This window comes from Ostrinia furnacalis, unplaced genomic scaffold (genome assembly GCF_004193835.3).
Source record: "Ostrinia furnacalis isolate ACB-3 unplaced genomic scaffold, ASM419383v2 OfSCF5355, whole genome shotgun sequence".
In the NCBI taxonomy this organism is placed as follows: Eukaryota; Metazoa; Arthropoda; class Insecta; order Lepidoptera; family Crambidae; genus Ostrinia; species Ostrinia furnacalis.
Window position 1 is genome coordinate 84,147 of NW_021135594.1, and position 19,959 is coordinate 104,105.

A 19,959-nucleotide genomic window follows, 5' to 3' on the forward strand; every position below is an offset into this window, starting at 1 on the left:
CGCCACTTAATAGATTTCAACAATAAAAAGTATCACATTTAAAATTATTTTTTTATTTAAATAAATATGCAAGCATTAATTTTTTTATGTGATAAAACGAGATTTATATATAATAGAAACTAAAAATAAACTGTTCTATGTTAAGTTGATTGAGTATATTTCCATAAAAGACAATACATAACCAAACGATGCTGCGTGTAATGGATAAAAGACGTAAAGTTATCATTTGTTTAAATGAAAACATACTTTTTTTGGTAAATGTTGCCATTATGTAAACATTTGAGAGCTGCTTAGCTGATCACGGCTTCAAATCCGTTGAGTAGCGTTTGAGAATACCATTTAAAATTGAAGGATACTTAAATTTAGGAGCCCGTCAGCTGAGTGACAGATTTGAGTAGTGTTTCAGTATTCGGCCGATAGTCACTTCGAGATTATGATATAGTTCCAAAATACTGAACTGTCCTATCGATGACATTGACAGCGGGGCGCCACCGTCAATACCGAATCGCTGGTTCCGATTTTTGCCATGTTGGAAACCATAAAGTTGAATGATGGTAGCGCCCCCCTGTCATTGAGTTTGGCGGGACAGTTCAGCGTGGGTCATCTATATCATACTGTTTAACGTGTATTCATATTTTGTAGTATTTGAACGTATCCACTGACTTTTTTTTAAGTTAGGTGGTCAAGGAATCAAACATAATTCCTAGTCTATTTTAGCTTAATTCTAATTTTATAAATACTGTAGCTGCGTATCGTCTTCAAGACAAATAAATTAAATTAGAATTAGAGAATTTACTCAATTTGTTCTGTACGCAATACTTATATTACCGCTGCTGAGTAAGACTGAGTTGCGCTCTTTACAGCTATAATTTAATTAGAAATCTGTCACCATGCTCTAATTAGCAACGAAAATTATAAATTATAATAAAATCTAGTTAACAAGTACTTTCAGTGTAAAGTGGTTCATTACGTTCCTATTTTTTTAAAGTTTCGGAATACAAGATTTCTAACAATAAACAACTTAACTTACAACTATTTCGATGGCAATGACCAATACTCCGAATTACCACACCTAGATTTGGATAAACTTACAAAATCCAAACAAAAGACCTCTAATTTGTATCACGAGTCTAGAAAACGGAGCTCTTTCATGAATGGTCATGTAATAATCACTTATCGCTCCTCATTATCAGTAAATAGTACTGCATACTTAGCTATCAGCATTTAGTCACAAATCCGATAAGAATGATATACTAAGCATTAGATCACTTCTTTAGTGCAATTCGCTTAAACATTTTTTGGTTAAACTTTTTTTTACTAAATACTTTGTGGTACCTAGCGGACTGTTTAGTGATTTATTTTTAAAATGCGGGAAATAGTGCACGTTCAAGCTGGCCAGTGCGGTAACCAAATAGGATCGAAGGTTGGTATAGAACTTTTTGAAAGATTTTTGATAAAAAAATTAAAATGGAGGCGGTAAAATGCCCTACCTATCACATGAATTTACGTGCTCTTTTTTGCTAATGAACACTTATTTTAAATTTTAAAACTAAATTAACTTAGAATTTAACCCACCTCAACCGTCTACCGCTTTTCCTAATAAAGTAAATTATTAAAAAACGCCTATTTAATAAAATTTATCATAGGCTGGGTTGCACCATCTCACTTTAACGTCAAACTCCATCAACAAAACATTAATGTACCTACTTAAGGCTAAAGTAAAGCAATAAGTAGTTGCTATTGCTTAACACTTATAATTGCAAAATAGCTCTATAACAACATACGAATTTTCTAGAATAACATACTCGGAATTAGTAATTAAGTATATGAATAAACGGACTCGATAGTAAAGTCCCAAGTTCGATTCCTGCCCCACTATAGACAAGTACGAGTAGGTAGATTGCATCTGTCAGTTTTAATTCTGAAATTATTTACCGTATTTTTGTATGTTTTGAATAGGCTCCGAAACTACTAGACCGATTTGATAAATTCTTTCACCATTTAAAATTCTACATTATTCTTGATGAACATACGCGGTACGAAGTTCGAAGGGTCAGCTAGTAAATAATAATAATAAATAATAAAACAAAAGGTATTTATAAAAGGCATGTATTTAAATGATCTTTTTAAATTAGCAAAAACGGCAGATAAAAAAATCTAAATGGTCATCTATTTTAATGATTGATCCTCTTTCTTTGAGACATAAAATAAATAAAATCGATCGATATTTTAACCTCTATTGAACTACGCAAAAAAAAATTGAGATGTAAAAATTATATCTGATCGTTACTTGTTGGTCCTCAAAAATAAAAGAAATGAGCACCAAATATTCAATATTGTGATACTTTTTTAAATAATTCGATTTGTATAAATTATTTTTTGTCTATATCAAATAATCTTCAAAATAATTATGTTATGGTACTTATTTTTATTAGGTTGTAGTCAAAGGATGAAAACTATTTAAAGGCACTTGATGTTCAAAGATTTTTTTTTATTAAAAAAGCATACTTAACACGTTCACACTGCGTTATCGGGTCGAATTGACCTTAGGTGCTGGATGCGTTGGTGCGGGATGGATATATTCGGTCTTTTCAGTAGTACGAAAGATAAATATTGTTTTGCAATTGTTTCGTCAAACACAGTAAATATTTGGAAAAAAAAAACTTATCAGGTCCTTACGACCCGATGTCGCACTAAAAGTAAACAAATATCGTTTAGTGCTTTTATCGTGTCTAATCGACCCGTTGACAGATGACTTTATGGTCACTGATCACGGTCGAGATCGGTATACTAAGAGAAAATCAACCTTGCGATTTGAAAAAAATAAAGAGGTAAAAATTATGATGTCGGGTTCAGGGATGTCAGAAGTAAGAAATTATTTTACATAGCGCCTCTAGTCCCAAACTAAGCAAAGCTTGTAATCAAAGACTACTATTATATACTGCTTGTAATTTAAACAAACATGGCAATGTACCTACCATTCTGCTTGCTTATTGGCCGCTAAGCCCTTGGCCAACTCAGTAACCAATGACGGACGATTGTCACTCAACCACAAGGTACCGCGTAAATTAAAAGATATTTTTTAATTAAAAATATTAACCAATAATATTTTTTGTTAGATCAAATATATTTTAAAGTTAAGTTATACATAGATCGAAATGTATTTATTAGGTGATCAATATTAAAAGGCAAACTTGATATAAAAATCATCAAATTAACAAAATTAAAGATCAATAACTAAAAAAGAGGATCAAATATTATTTTTGTTTACCAAATATTAAAAGAGTATGTTAAACATAAATATTATGTTACCTTAAATGAAGATCATTCATAATTTATCGGTAGATCAACTACTATAGACCCAATAATTAATATAAAGATAAAATATAATAAAAAACATCATTTATTTTTAAAAGTGCACATACAAAAAAGATCAATTAGTTTTTAGAGGATCAAATAATATTGTCCCTTTATAAAAGTGTTAGTAACAAAGGACTTATAAATAAAACGCGTAATATTCCAGTTCTGGGAGGTGATATCGGACGAGCATGGGGTGGATCCCCAAGGGGTGTATCATGGCACCAACCCGCTGCAACAGGAGCGTATCAACGTGTATTACAATGAGGCTTCGGGAGGTAAGTTTGACCATTGAAGTAATATTACTAATCTCAATTAGTTTGACGTAGCGACAATGGCCGTTGGAGCAGAAAAGTTCTTGAGTGGCGACCCCGGGCTGGAAGACGTAGTGTGGGCAGGCCTCCTAGAATAGGTCGACCGACGATCTGGTGAAGGTCGCGGGAAGAGCCTGGATGCGGGCAGCGCAGGACCGTTCATCGTGGAAAACCTTGGGGGAGGCCTTTGACCAGCAGTGGACGTCATTTGGCTGAAACGAACTAACAATGACGCTAACGTAAATAACGCTGATGGACGTCTTGGGTAAAACTGTAAGTCCACAGTGAATTATATAAATAAATAAATAAATGAGTTTGGCTGAATATTACGGACCTTTTTTACACCTGACTGCGCCAGAAGGAGAGTTATGTTTTTCGGCATATTCTTTTCAACCGAAAGACTTCCACTGCCGAACATGATCCAATGATTATCGTATTGCCCGGTTGGTAGTGGCCTGCATCCAGAGCCTTCCTGCTTCCTTAATGACATCGTCGGTCCACCTTGTGGGTGGACGTCTCACGCTGCGCTTGTTACTGGCCTCCAATCCAGAACCTTGCTGCCCCGTCGGCCGTCTGTTCTGCGTAACTATGCGACCTAAGCTGCCCATTGCTTGACGTTTCACGGATCTCTTCATTTCTGATTCGATCTCGTAAAGAAACACTGAGCATAGCCCTCTCCATAGCACGCTGTGCAACTTTGAGCTTCTTTATAAGCTTTTCTTACCTAGGTCTTTTAGTGAGAGGCCACGTTTCGGAGCCATGACATCACTGGTATAACACACACTGAATGTTGCTTCGCTCGCTAAACTTTGGACTCTTTTTGGTTAAATTTTTTTAGGAGCTTATATCAATCAGTGTTGCAGTATCGGTTTTCTTTAATATTACACTAACTTGTTTTAATCCAGGTAAATACGTGCCCCGAGCAGTCCTGGTGGACCTCGAACCCGGGACCATGGACGCGGTCCGCGGCGGGCCCTACGGACAGCTGTTCCGTCCGGACAACTTCGTCTTCGGACAGAGTGGCGCTGGTGAGTCTTATTACTGTTAACTCAAATAGAAAGACACGGGTTACATTATGTACAAAATCAAAATCAAAAATATTTACCTATTCAGTTTAGACCACAAGGGGCACTTATGAACGTCAAAATACAGTAAATAATAAAAAAGAAAAGGTAGCCCTTATGGAGTACTTTACATGTCTCCTTATCTTTTGGGCCCTACCAGCGCTTCGAGACAAACATAAGGCAAGTGCTGAGAAGAAACGCCGGAACAAACTCAGCTTACTCGTAAATGGCATAGCTTTTTTTGTATCATAGGTATGATAGTCATCCTTAAAGTTTTCTGCTACTTAAAGGACGAAGCACACTTATCAACCCGGAAACGGATCGTAACCGTATCACCTCGTGCCGGTCAGTATTCTTTGCATTCAAAACTCCATACTGCAACGCACACGTATCCGCATCGTAACGTAAACGCTTCGCCTCGCGATTGCCAGCGCGGCGAAAGACGATACGGTGTTAATCCCTTTCAGTAGGTAGAAGTAGGTCTAAATATTTATTTATTTATTTATATTAACCGGCAGACAGTGGTGACTGAGTTTGTTGCGGCGCTTCTTCTCAGCACTTGCCAAATGTTGGTCTCGAAGCGCTGGTAGGGTAAAAAGATTATGAGACATGTAGAGGCTCCTTAAGAGCAAAATGACGATTTGTAAGAACTATTTATTAGTCTAAACAAATAAAGAAATCTTGACTTTGACTTTGACTTTGACTTTAATACTTAATTAAAAATCTTTTTTCAGGTAACAACTGGGCAAAAGGCCACTACACCGAAGGCGCTGAGCTGGTAGACTCAGTCCTCGACGTCATCAGGAAAGAAGCAGAGAGCTGTGACTGTCTCCAGGGTAAGCTACACTATTCCCACTTCTCGTTCCCACCGCTGCAACTCCTGTGCAGCCAGGATCTACAGCTTGACTGCCAAAACCTGATCTGTGAACTTCACTTGTCCCGGGGAAAGTTACACTGACATTGGACACGCGATGAAATTAGTCAGAAGATCATTTGGAGAAGTTAAGTGAAAGGGGACTATTCCCACCTCTCGTTCCCACCGCTGCAACTCCTGTGTAGCCAGGATCTACAGCTTGACCGCCAAAACCCAATCAGTAAAGGCCAAGTTTGTCCCAGGGGAAAGACAGTACACACGGCCACACTGTTAACTATCCATTTCCGTTTTTGCTCTCGCTCTCATCAAATGGTGATTCTTTGCGATAGAACGAGATGACATGACTGGCAATGGGCAGTTAACACTGTTGCCGATAGTACGTCCACTGCTAAAAATAGGCCTCCCACAATGATTGGTTGGTAGCGGCAGATTAAGCACGTTCCAAATAAAAATAAACATTATATTCCAGGTTTCCAGCTGACTCACTCTCTCGGAGGAGGCACTGGCTCCGGCATGGGCACGCTGCTCCTCAGCAAGATCAGGGAAGAGTTTCCTGACAGGATCATGAATACTTTCAGTGTTGTACCCTCGCCGAAGGTAGGTGGATGATATAGAATTTTAGATGGAAACACTTTTGACAGTGTACTTACTATACAGAAGTGATTAAACTTGCGCTGCTTCTTCTCAGCACTTGCCAAATGTTCAAGTCTCGAAGCACTGCCTACCAGCGTAAAAAATAATAAAAATGTAGTTTGTGTCAACTAATTTACCTAAGTAAATAGTCTAAACAAATATTATGTTTTTAACTTAGATTGTAAACGACACAAAACAAGAAGAGGAAAGAAATATAACACAAAAAAGACTGCATAATAAATAGAAGCGGTACATACCACTATAGGTAAAGCCAAGAGGCTTCGCACACGCTGCGAAAGCCAGTTGTTTCCAGTTTGTTGCACGTACACGCACTAACATACAAGAGAAAAAAATGACTACGTTTGCCCCTTGAGTAGAATTTTTCAATCAAAGGTGCCTGAGTTTTTTGCGCTGCTTCTTCTCAGCACTAGCCCATTTATTGTCCCGAAGCAGTTAGAGTTTTAATACTGGGACGTATTAAAGCGCTTTTTAAAAGCCTCTTTGCAGAAAACAAAAGACTTTTATTACCTACGCAATGAGGGCTATCGTTTTTATACTTAATGATAGATCGCCCGGTGCTTTGTCCTGCTGGAAGCTCTTCTGGAAGGACTGGTCTTTTGTTCTAAACGTCCTGCCAGAAGATTATCGCAAGTCCTGCCCGCAGTACGCAATTTGTACGTGTTTGCTTGCTGGTCCTTCCAGCAGTACGGTGACCTTCAAATTTGAACTCATCCTCACCAGAAGTAGTAAACACTTGGTTAGTGTTTATTAAATAAAAAGTCATGTCGTAGAATCATTTTGTTTAACCAGTATTTTACTTTTCTTAATATATTATAAACTTGTTTATCTTCTTTCAACTTAACTAATAGGAACTATAATAAGGAACTTTAAATTAATTACTTTGGTACGTCACCTTGTATTAGAAATTACACCTTATCACTTACAAATACACTACAAATTAAAAACAAAAACAAGAAATAAATTATAAATGTTTGATTAGGCTGGAATACTTCACATTCATTATAATATTATCGCCAAAATGTTGCCGACTCCACGCCCGGCGCGTCAAAATGTGTCGCGCGAGCGCGAACGCGCTGCCCCCGTGTATACTCGTGCGCCATCGGGCTCCGACTAACGGTTAGTCGCGTTTTTCGATCTTGGGCACTATTGGGTGAAAGAGAGAGAAACACTCTATTTTTTCGTGTAAATTTGAAATTTTTACAATGTATACTTACGAAACTGTGATCTTTTAATTTTGAGTCCTACCGGAAGTACTTTAAGTCCTGCTGGCAGGACTCCGGGCGATCTATCATTAACAGTTGGCACCCCTGGCGATTGACAGGACCTTACTCTACAGTGGCGCCATCTTGATGAGTGCAAATGCGATAGTCCTCCTACCACTTTAGCGCTCACCAGTTGGTGCCACTGTCTTCGCTACTAGCAAGTGACAGGACCTTACTCTACAGTGGCGCTAACTGGTGAGCGCTAAAACGATAGCCCTCATTAAGAAGTTACCACTTTGTTACCAGGTCAGCGAGGTAGTCCTAGAGCCTTACAACGCGACGCTGTCAGTCCACCAGCTGGTGGAGAACACAGACATGTCCTTCTGCATCGACAACGAGGCGCTGTACAACATCTGCTTCAGGACTTTAAGACTGGCCAGCCCGAGCTATGGCGATTTGAACCATCTTATATCGGTAAGTAGTATAAATGTTTTTTTTTACTATAAAATAAATAGGAAAGTACCGGAAAACGCAGCGTGAGACGTCACCCACAAGGAGGACCGACGATGGGGATAAAGGTAGCAAGAAAGCGCTGGACGCAGGCCGCTACCAACCGTGCGATGTGGAAGTCATTGGGAAAGGCCTATGTTCAGCAGTGGACGTCCTGTGGCTGAAATGATGATGATGATGATGAGGTATTGTCGATTTGACACACTGAGTAAGTAGATTCAGTACTGAAATGGAGAAGGAGCGAGAGGCCTCGCCTACGCAATCAAAAAAAAGATTCCGTACCGAAAAACCATGTGCATATGTCACACTTTAAATGTTTCTCTACCAGGCAGTAGGCCAGGTTTACAGCCACAATTCCGTTTCATAGAATGCTTTATGTTCCACTGATCTCCAACCCGCCTGCCAAGCGTGGGGATTATGGCAAAACCCTCCACTATAGTAGAGGAGGCTCATAGTCCAGCAGTGGACTGTAAAGGGCTGTTGATGATGATGATAGCCACTGGATGTCGCAAAAGATGAATGAAAGACAAATTATCGTGTCACATCATCAGACGTCCCCAAATCATCTGGTCAACATAATCTTTACGTGCCTCTGGTAAAATGGAGAGTTGTGCTCCTGCAGTGGAAACTTAACGACTTTGATGATGGCCCTATAGAACTAATCACATAAACATAGATGAGGGTAGGCCAATAAAGACTATTGCTTGCAGCTGACAATGTCAGGCGTGACCACGTGTCTCCGCTTCCCTGGGCAACTGAACGCAGACTTAAGGAAGCTCGCAGTCAACATGGTTCCGTTCCCACGGCTGCACTTCTTCATGCCAGGTTAGTCTTCCAGAAGGACACCCGGTCAAGCTTTATACTCTTTATAATTCTTATATTTAAAGACTCGTGGCAGGCGGGGCCATAAGTAATTTTTGAAACAGATGCACACTCGCCAATATTTTATTAATTATTACGTATTAACGCTATGCCTGCCTCTGTGTGACGTCACCCATAACCAGTGTGAGTACGAGAGAAAACGTGATTTGCATTGTTTTATTATATTATAACATGCCTCGAGCCTGCCGCCTGTCAGGTGGATGGTTACATACAAATTGTTTTTATTCACTAAAGGAATATCATGACTGGAGGAATTATTCTGATTAAGCAAATTAGGTACATGTTATTTAAATTTTAATTAATAATAAATTGACTTGTGTAAAACATTTAGAAATTAGGTAGATGTTATTTAAATTTTGATTAATAATAAATTTACTTTGTGTAAAACATTTGCATGCTGGTTCATATCTGGCGAATGTGTCCTGCTCCATTTCATTATGTAACATCTAATGTACCACATTCTGCAAATAAATAATTTGAATTTGAATTTGTCTTTGCGTCGAGTAAGTATAACTGCGCACCTCGCTGGAATGCGACTCTCCCTCGCACTCACCCGCACACCTCGAGAGCGGCGATATGACGTCACGGCCGCTATGTAACTTGACCGGGTTGTAGTCTTGTGTATCAACAGGCAACACAATTTACAAGCCTAAGTAAGTATGTGATAAAGTTTACTAAAATGTCCATTGCTGTTTCCAGGGTTCGCTCCTCTAACAGCAAGGAATTCCTTCAACTACCGTCCTCAGACCGTCTCGGAACTCATGAGTCAAGTAAGTATTAACCTTAAAACAATTCAAATATGAAATCATTTACCAGTAAGTACGTCTCAGAATAAAGAAGAAGAATGGAGTATAACTTGCCACTATGCTTGGCGTTCGTGGACTATGAGAAGGCCTTCGATTCGATTGAGACTTGGGCAGTGCTACAATCTCTCCAGCGGTACCGTATTGACTATCGGTATATCGAGGTGCTGAAGTGCTTGTACAAAAACGCCACCATGTCGGTCCGAGTACAGGAGCAGAGCACGAAGGCGATTCCACTGCAGCGAGGCGTTAGGCAGGGAGATGTTATATCTCCGAAACTGTTCACCGCTGCATTGGAGGACGCTTTCAAACTCCTGGAATGGAAAGGATTCGGCATAAACATTAATGGCGAGTACATCACTCACCTTCGGTTTGCCGACGATATTGTGGTCATGGCAGAATCGTTGGAAGATCTTGGCACAATGCTCGAAGACCTTAATCGAGTTTCCCAACAGGTAGGCCTGAGGATGAACATGGACAAAACGAAGCTTATGTCGAATATCTATGTTGCGCCCTACCCAGTTTCAGTTGGGAGCTCAATTCTCGAAATTGTCGACAAGTATGTCTACCTAGGACAAACGATCCAGCTAGGTAGGTCCAATTTCGAGATGGAGGTCAATCGTCGAATCCAACTCGGCTGGGCAGCGTTCGGGAAACTACGTAACATCTTTTCGTCCAAAATACCCCAATGCCTGAAGACGAAAGTCTACAATCAATGTGTGTTACCAGTGATGACTTATGGCTCGGAAACGTGGCCTCTCACTATAGGCCTTATACAGTAAGCTCAAAGTTGCACAGCGTGCTATGGAGAGGGCTATGCTCGGTGTTTCTTTGCGAGATCGAATCAGAAATGAGGAAATCCGTAAACGAACTAAAGTCGCTGACATAGCCCGACGGATTAGCAAGCTGAAGTGGCAATGGGCAGGGCACATAGTGCGCAGAACTGACGGCCGATGGGGCAGCAAGGTTCTGGAATGGAGGCCGCGTACCGGAAGGCGCAGCGTGGGACGTCCACCTACAAGGTGGACCGACGACATCGTGAAGGTAGCAGGGAAGCGCTGGATGCAGGCCGCTACCAATCGATCAATGTGGAAAGCATAAGGGGAGGCCTATGTTCAGCAGTGGACGTCCTATGGCTGACATGATGATGATGACGTCTCAGAATTGCAGAGCACGTAGACGTAGGTAGGTACAGAACAAATCGTTTCTTGAGGGTACAAAACTTGGTTCAGACACCTAAGTACGCGGTGGGTACGGTTTGTTTTTATTTTTATGCAAAGCAGGTCTAGGATGGTACACTGTCCTGTATGTGAATATATCACTTTCGCCTTGAAGTGGCCCAGATTCGGAAAAGACAGCAACAGGAGTGAATCCCAAATGCAAAATGTTTTGATGCACACATACGAGAACTGTCCACTGCGCGTTTATCGCTGTCAGAGCTTAATGAGTTCTTTTACACATCCCTCGTCTTCCCACAGATGTTCAACCCCGGCAACATGATGACGGCTTCCGACCCCCGCCACGGCCGCTACCTCACCGTCGCCACCATGTTCCGGGGACAGATGTCCATGAGAGAGGTGGACGATCAGATCCTGGCCATACAGAACAAGAACTCCAGGTGGGTAACCTTCCCTAGATGATAAATAAATAATAATAAATAAATAATCTTTGGACAATTTCACACAGCGCCAGCTAGCCCCAAAGTAAGCAACTCAATGCTTGTGTTATGGGTGCTAGCTTAACGGATATACTACTTATATACTTTTTTTTTTATTAAATACATACATATTATACATATTTACACCCAGACCCGTCACAGAAATTAAAATTCATCATTTCAATTTCTGCCCGGCCGGGAATCGAACCCGGGACCTCTCGGCATAGTAGTCCGTTCTGAACCACTACACCAAACGGCCGACTGATGTTCCAAAAACATCATATCCTTCTTATTTATCTAGTACCTACTCGTACATCTTAGTCCCAGAACAGATGGTGAAACGCAACTGCAACGAAACTGCAACTTTCCGATGATTCTGATGAATAAAACTGAAACTGGTCGCGTCATGTGTGGTCTCTCAACGGACGCTATGGCAGAAACTTAGATGCAACTCAAAAGTAACTAGTAGTTGCAGTTTCGTTGCAGTTGCGTTTCACCGTCTGTTCTGGGCCTTACTAATATTATAAATGTAGATTTCCATGAGAGAGGTGGACGATCAGATCCTGGCCATACAGAACAAGAACTCCAGGTAACGTCTGTTTTCAGCGATAAGTTCCACTACTATTAAAGGTTCGTTCGTTTCAGCCAAATGACGTTCACAGTGGCCTCCCCCAAGGTCTTCTGCCCGCACCCCAGTTCATTAAAGGTTCACAGGTCTTTATTAGGATTTTTTTACCGTCGCCGCCAATTCCCCACCAAGTTACAAGGACACCGGATTGGTGAAGCTCTAAGGTCATAGCAGACTTATCAACTCGGAAAGGGATCAACACCGTACCGCCTTTCGCGCTCTGTCATCGCGTGTGGGCTGGAAGACGTAGCGTGGGCAGGCCTCCTACTAGGTGGACCGACGATCTGGTAAAGGTCACGGGAAGAGCCTGGATGCGGGCAGCGCGGACCGTTCATTGTGGAAAACCTTGGGGAGGCCTTTGTCCAGCAGTGGACGTCATTTGGCTGAAACGAACAAACGAACGGATAAGTGTGCGTTGCAGTATTGAGTTTCATTTAGTAATATAATCTGTGGTTTCATAGAAAGAATACTGACTGCCTCGTGTTGATATGGTTACGATCCCTTTCCGGGTAGATAAATGTGCGACGTCCTTATTGCGACATGCCCCCTCCTTTATTCTTTTTAACCTCATATATTTTCTCTTCTATTCCTCCAGCTACTTCGTAGAATGGATCCCTCACAACCTGAAGGTGGCAGTGTGTGACGTGCCTCCTCGAGGCCTCAAGATGGCGGCCACCTTCATCGGCAACTCCACCGCCATCCAGGAGATCTTCAAGCGGATATCCGAGCAGTTCACCGCTATGTTTAGGAGACGGGTAAGATCATAAGATGAAAACGTCTGGTGATGGCAGAGTAGAGTACTACATTTGTTACCAACCCCTACTCTTCACGCGGGTGTCGTAAGAGGCGACTTAGGGACTACACATCAAACAAAGAACGGGCAGCAGCGCTCTCTGAAAAACATTATATTAAACTGCGATCTCCAACCCGCCTGTCAAGCGTGGGGATTATGGCAAAACCCTCCACTATAATTATTGGAGGAAGCTGTTGATGATGATGAAGATGAGAACACGTGGGTTTCACAACCACGTGGGTTTGTAGAATCTTAGATCTTGGATCATATTAAGGTCATTTGAAGCCATAGTCCAAAGTTAATGAAGGTGTAGGACCGGCCGACTTGAGATCCGAGGAACGCTGGTACGAACCTCGATGCAGCTCGACTATTGTGGACCCACCCAGTAATTTGTGAATTACAAATTAGGGTACTAGGTACTAACTAACATTCTTTCTAAAAAAGTGACACAATCAATCTAAACTCTAAAATTCATTGGTCCAACGTTGGTCCCAACATCACTCCTCCAACGCAACTTGGAATCTAGATATAAACACCAACGTTGGACAAGCTATTTTCTAGGTCCTTCGTTGGACCAACGTATGGAGCCAGGATAAGAGGTGATGACAAGCCGAGAATCTCCTTTATACAAGTAAATACTTAAAAGGAGAACACCCACTACTGTTGCTATAACTTGTAGTAAATAGGTACTTAGGTCTAAAGATCGTTTCACCCACTCGGACGCGCCCGACCACTTTTTGGTCTCGGTCGCGCGGGGTGCGGGGAGTTTGATCCGAGCAATCTGTAAGGCATTATTGTAGTGTGCGTGTGCACTCATGGCGTGTACCGATCACACTCAAACATTAGCGGGAGAAAGGTAGGGCGCGTCTTCGTGGATGAAACGATCTATAGAAACATGCCTATTTCATGGGTTGCCTAGCAACTAACGCCTAGCCTCTTTCCCAGGCCTTCCTCCACTGGTACACCGGCGAGGGCATGGACGAGATGGAGTTCACGGAGGCGGCCAGCAACATGAGCGACCTCATCTCCGAGTACCAGCAGTACCAGGTAACCAACAATCCTCGTATTAAACTACCTACTTGTACATCTTGGGTAACTTTGAATATTTCAGGGTAATTTTTAATACTATTGCACAACTGTTCAGTTACCCTGTGAACACAAAATTAGGCTGAGTTGCACCACCTAACTTTGACCGTAACTTTAACGATAACCGGTGTTCTGTTCTTTGTATGGAGTTTGACAGATTTTTGACGTTTGTCAAAGATAAAGTAAGATGGTGCAACCCAGCCTTAGAATTCAAATTGTGAGGGTTAATTTTTGAAAAATGTATGCAGTCTAAATGTATGTCATGTACTTAGTGAATTATATTTTTTACTTTTCAAAGTTACTTAAGAGCGTTGTAGCAAAAAGTTGGCGTTCGAATTTTAGGTTTTTATTGCTTGACGTCGCGTAGTGAGTGCGCAAACTGCATTTATCTGTACAATTTCAACGCTGCGTCGACTAAACGATCTTAATCCGTAGTTGTATCGTACCTAAGACAGTACATCATACATAATAATAAAGAAATAATGTATCCATTTGATTTTTTCTCAGATCAGACTTTTAGCAAAATCAAGTTACGTTAATTAATGTATTTTTTACACTTGTAAATCCCGCGACAAGTTTTTAATCTTTAAATTGAGTAAAGTAATAAGTTGATGGGTCTGAAAGAATTTATGTTTTATTTTATTCTTTTTACAGCATCAAAAGCTTGTTTATGAAAAAAATTTACTATTTAAATTTTACTTTTGAGACTTTTTAGTTTTTATGATGCGGGTTGGAAAAATTAAAATTTATTCTGATTTTGTGACGTTTCCGCACATAAATATGGATAGGTTAAATAAATAGAATGAAATGTATGAAAACGAGCGTGCCATTTTTTAAACGTTATCTGTGTCCATCAAAGAGCTCGCAACTAAACATCGTAAGCGCCATTCAAATTATTATCTAAAAGTTAATAATAAATATTTAGTATTTGTAAATCTAAACAAGTCAGGAAATCAAAGAGGTAAATACTGATATCATTGTGATTTTATAGAATTTATTATTATAAACCACGGTCGTACCATGAAGCTAAAGATAAAAATGGAGGGCAGAGTTGGAACAAAAACTTGAGTCAAATACCTACTTATATCTATCTCGCTCTCTGCGGCCCTACCTCTCTTTTTAGTGTGAACTGTAGTATTGCTATCTTCTGATTTAAATCAATTCCTGGGTAATCGGTACCATGTGGCAACATCGGCCCAATCCGGCCCATCATGGCGGTTGTTTACTATTTTGTTTATTAAGCAGTTAATTTCGTTTGAGATTGTTTACAGGAAATAATCATTGTTTTATCACAAGAATTGGTGCAAAATTTTGTAGTGCGTGGTTGCGGTAGTACGTGGTGTCCTGGAAGTGACATAAGATTCCACGCGTAAGTGTTTATTTCGTGATTTCCGACAGTGGATCATTGTTAAACATTTTTCACATTTTTTACAGTAATTTCTTCCTAAAACGTTTTACCAGTAATTACACTTATCATTTTTAATGATACCTATGTCAAGAAATAAAGATTTTACATTGGTTTCATTGAATTTGAGCAATTTTATATTTTTTGTTTAAATAAACAAATAAATTTCTAAATAGAAAGAGCGAGTCTGCCCACAGAGAGCGAGATAGTGATACTTAGTTTGTGCTTCAAGTAGGTATTCGGAGTGTGGCCTCCATTTTTATCTGTAGCTTCATGGACACTACTCACTGCACTCGTACGCAGTGTTGCCAACATTTTTAAAATACAAGTTGGGTTGTCCGTGTAAGTAAAATTTTAGTGGTCAGACTTGAGTTTTATGAAATTTTAATTGGTTATCATCGATTCGATGTTTTAACACTGAAAACTTAAAAACATCGATACATCGAGTATTTCAATAGCTTTTCAAAACATCGGATCCATTCGATGTATCGCATTGTAAACATCGATGTTTTCAATACATCGATGTATATCGAATATCCCTACCCCAAGCCACCCATCCTTATCGCTCGCGCGTAATTATGTTGCTGTCGCGCTTGCACACTTACCCCCTTACTAATAAAACTTACACGCTCGTTTAACAGTGTTTTAAAGTGACGTTTAGTATGGAAATGTCATTTTAAAACAGTGTTCAACAACTGTGTAACTTTTTATTAGTAAGGGGGTCACTGCGGACGCTCCACAGTGTTGCCGGTTCATAGTAGGTAACGGACAAAATTATTTTCGATCTGAACTTACTACCTTTTGTCAGATTTGTATAGAATATAACTATATCTAATAGAAAAATACATTTTTTAGTTTTGAAATTGGTACATATTTTAGTACAAACTTGGAACAAAAATTAATGCAAAATATCATCTAACTTCAGCTTAATGATTAGGGTTTGTGGCTTTCCATAGCTCGATAGGCTTATATCATCCAAATGTATTTCTTGGTACACCTTTGTAATGACGTTAAGTATGTTACCATGTGTAATTGACCGCTTGTTTACAGGAACTTGATCCAATTCTCAAACAGCGCCTCGGAAAAATTCTTAGTTTCGAAAATCGCTAAAAACAGCGCGGGTAGTATAAATAAATAATCTTTATAAATAAATAATCTTTGGACAATTTTCACACAGCGCCAGCTAGCCCCAAAGTAAGCAACTTAATGCTTGTGTTATGGGTGCTAGCTTAACGGATATACTACTTATATACTTTTTTTTTTTTTTAAATACATAAATATTATACATAGTCACACCCAGACCCGTCACAGAAATTAAAATTCATCATTTCAACTTCTGCCCGGCCGGGAATCGAACCCGGGACCTCTCGGCATAGTAGTCCGTTCTGAACCACTACACCAAACGGCCGACAGTATGTCGTAGCAAAATTTGTTTTTACAACATGAAAATATAATATCTGAGGATAATTTCTATCAATATTTCGTTACGGAAAGTAATGGAAAGTATGTACTTTCAGCCTTGTGAGTATAATTTTTAAGGTCGTTTTCAATCACTGATTTTGTTAATTTTTATTAAATAAATAGGCTGAAGCCTCAATCTTCCAAGCCGAGGTCTTTGCCATAAACAAATGTGCAGAGATAAACTTGGAAAGGAAGCTCCAGGATCAACACATCTACATCAACTCAGACAGCCAAGCAGCACTGCTGGCCTTAAAATCCTTCGAATACACGTCAAAATTGGTGCAAACATGCACCGAGACACTGAATGCACTGGGAAATACCAACAAAGTAACGCTTACATGGGTACCAGGACATTCGAATATAGAAGGAAACGAAGTAGCAGATGAACTCGCCAGAGATGGAGCCGATAACCCTCAAATCGGCGTAGAACCGTTCTGTGGCATTACCAAACAACGAGCCACCACGCTACTAACCGCCCTCTGCAAACAAGAGGCTATTGAGTGGTGGAAGTCTACATCGGGACAAAAACACTCAAAAGCACTCATTCAGGGATATAGCAACAAAGTAACTAAGGAACTGCTAAAGTTCAAAAGATACAAAGCCTGTGCAGTGACTAGAATACTGACCGGCCACTGCAAACTAAACAAACATAAATCGAACATGAACATGACCGAGGAAACTCTGTGCAGATTCTGCCATACAGAAGAAGAAACGGCCATGCATGTTCTTTGCTCATGCTTCCCGCTTATGAGCAAAAGAAGTATCCATCTCGGGCGACACATCATGCACCCGGATGAGATAGCAGATATCACGCTCCAAAGAATCTGGAAATTTATAGACTCAACGGGACTAAGCAGTGAACTCTAAAGACAAGGGCTGCCACAATAGATCAAACCTGGTCGAGTTGGCGCAAATAAAGGCCCAAAAACCAATAATAATAATAATACTTAAGAGAATGAACTGCAAGTTATGTCCCTGTCATCGCAAGAAGAACTCACGCTGACTTCAGTTCCTAACACAAATTGATCCCGAATTAATTCCGTCGACTCTATTTATTACATTTAGGGTTTGTTACAAAACTGCGAATCGGCGCCATGCACGTTTAAAGAAGGGGGACTGGGTGCCTACCTACCCCAGAATTTTGGGCTAGCGATGGTACTTACTCAAGACCAATGATCATAGCTGGGCATTAACTCGTTAATCCGTTAATCGTTAATTAACGAAGTTAACATTTCTATTAACGGATTAACTTTTAAGTTAACTTTAAAAAATGTTAACGGACTCGTTAACTTCCGTTAAATTATCCTAAGTCCGTTAATCGTTAATCCAGTACTTACTATTTACAAAAAAGATACAGCAGGCACGCTGAAAAACGCAAGAAAAACGCGTTCTGACAAGTACGTTCGTAAGTAATGTTTCCAGAACTTCCAGAACCCAAAACAACAGTTTTTGTAACCAGATCACTAACGCAACGATATAAAAAATGCTCTTTTTTATTTATTTACAAGCCTTCACTTGTTAGTATGTGTGGGACAAATCTTGCAACTGAATTTAAGACCAGTTCTCCTCAACCGATTAAGCTGAAATTTGGTATACATATCGTTATAAAAATTTATAAGCGAATTGAGTTGCTTCTCAAACTAAATTTTAAATAAACAACTTGAAAAAATCGAACTGCCTAATACATAAGTCTGGTAGATAAGTTAATTTCTGTAACACATTTGTTTGTAATTTCTAAAAATAAATAAAAAAAACAGTCAGGAGGTGGCCATAGGAATTCCTAAACGAAACGGTGGAAACTTATCGAGTTTGGGTTTGTTGGATTTTTCGAGCACTATGGTGCTAAATTGTATTGTAATTGTACCAAGGCAAAGCTCTGAGATTGAGATACAACTAAAAAATGTAAAATAAAATTATAAAAAAAATATTTAATAAAAAAAACTTCTTTATAAACAAGCTTTTATTCTAAAATGCAGTTGTCCTAAAACGAAAAAATAATTATACTTATGCAAAGTTCAAATAATTTCGAAAGCTTGAAGCGCAAACATATAAGAGGAATAAATTCCATGCGAGATACAAGCTTTCGAAATTATTTGAACCTTGCATGCAATTATTTTTTTTGTTTTATTATCACGTGTTAACGGATTAACGATTAACGTTAACTTGCGTTAAATCTTCCGAAATGTAACGTTTTAACGTTTAACGAAGTTAATTTTTTTAGTAACGGTTTAACGATTAACGAAGTTAACTATTTGATTAACGGTGCCCAGCTATGCCAATGATTCAAAATCTGGTTGGAGATAGGTGGTCTTACCACAGAGATGTTTTTTTTATGTATATTCTGCCCTATGGCAATCTATTCGAAAACAATAAGCCACTTGTTTGGCTTGAGTTTTATGTTGTCTTCAATAACGCCAATCAATTGCTGAACTTTTTCCAGCAAATTCTCTTCCTGACTCAGTCTACAAATCTTTAGGCGAGACTGGATGAAGATGATTATTAAGTATATTATTCTTCTCTGCCCACAGGATGCGAATGTGGATGACGAAGAAGTGGAATTTGACGAAGAAGAAGAACTGGCACATCACGATCCTCAACCGTATATGACCGAGGCGCAGTAGAACTAGTATCACTAGTCTAGTAAGAGTATTAATTAAGTCCCACGGTACCATTATAACTTCGAACTCCTCCTATGTTCTTCTGATTAATTTCGTTGCGGGTCCAATGACAGTTTAACTTTCCCCCGGGACAAACTTGACCGTCACTGGTTGGGTTGAGCGGTCAAGCTGTAGATCCTGGCTACACAGGAGTTGCAGCGGTGGGAACGAGAGGTGGGAATAGTCCCGTGCCTACGGAATAGCATTTTTAGAATTATGATTACCGTGGTATTGGAAATAATTTGTAAAATCCTAATCGTAAGTTGAAGTGGTATTTGCAGTTTGTACTAAATTATTTTTGTATGTATTGTGCGCATTTGTTTAAATTGTTGTTTTTTTATAAATATAGTGCGTAGAAAATACTGTCTGTCATTTTATTTACTTCAAGAACATTTCTCTAAAACGCGATCGAGCTAACTGCGCTGGCTGTACCAGAGCGTCGATGTGACGTCACACCTGCCAGATGCGCAGTTCACTCGACCAGTTTGTACCTTTTACTTGGGTAAGGCAAATGTAAGACGACATAAGTCAATTAGAAGAAATAAATGAAGTGGCAATGGGCAGGCTAACTGATCTGTGAACTCGTAGAATTTTGTCCAATAACCCCAAGCT

The 19,959-nt window shown here is 39.7% G+C and overlaps 1 protein-coding gene across 1 annotated transcript; it reads left to right on the forward strand.

The window, feature by feature from the left end:
- The first annotated feature begins 1,251 nt into the window (after positions 1–1,251).
- Positions 1,252–19,635, forward strand: LOC114360985 (tubulin beta chain-like). The gene is made up of 12 exons (XM_028315876.1): positions 1,252–1,423; positions 3,524–3,635; positions 4,577–4,699; positions 5,470–5,571; positions 6,079–6,206; positions 7,772–7,939; positions 8,686–8,800; positions 9,557–9,627; positions 11,139–11,278; positions 12,541–12,700; positions 13,684–13,785; positions 19,219–19,635. The coding sequence occupies exons 1-12, from the start codon at positions 1,367–1,369 to the stop codon at positions 19,309–19,311; spliced, it is 1,371 nt and encodes a 456-aa protein (XP_028171677.1). The 5' UTR covers positions 1,252–1,366; the 3' UTR covers positions 19,312–19,635.
- The last annotated feature ends 324 nt before the right edge of the window (positions 19,636–19,959 follow it).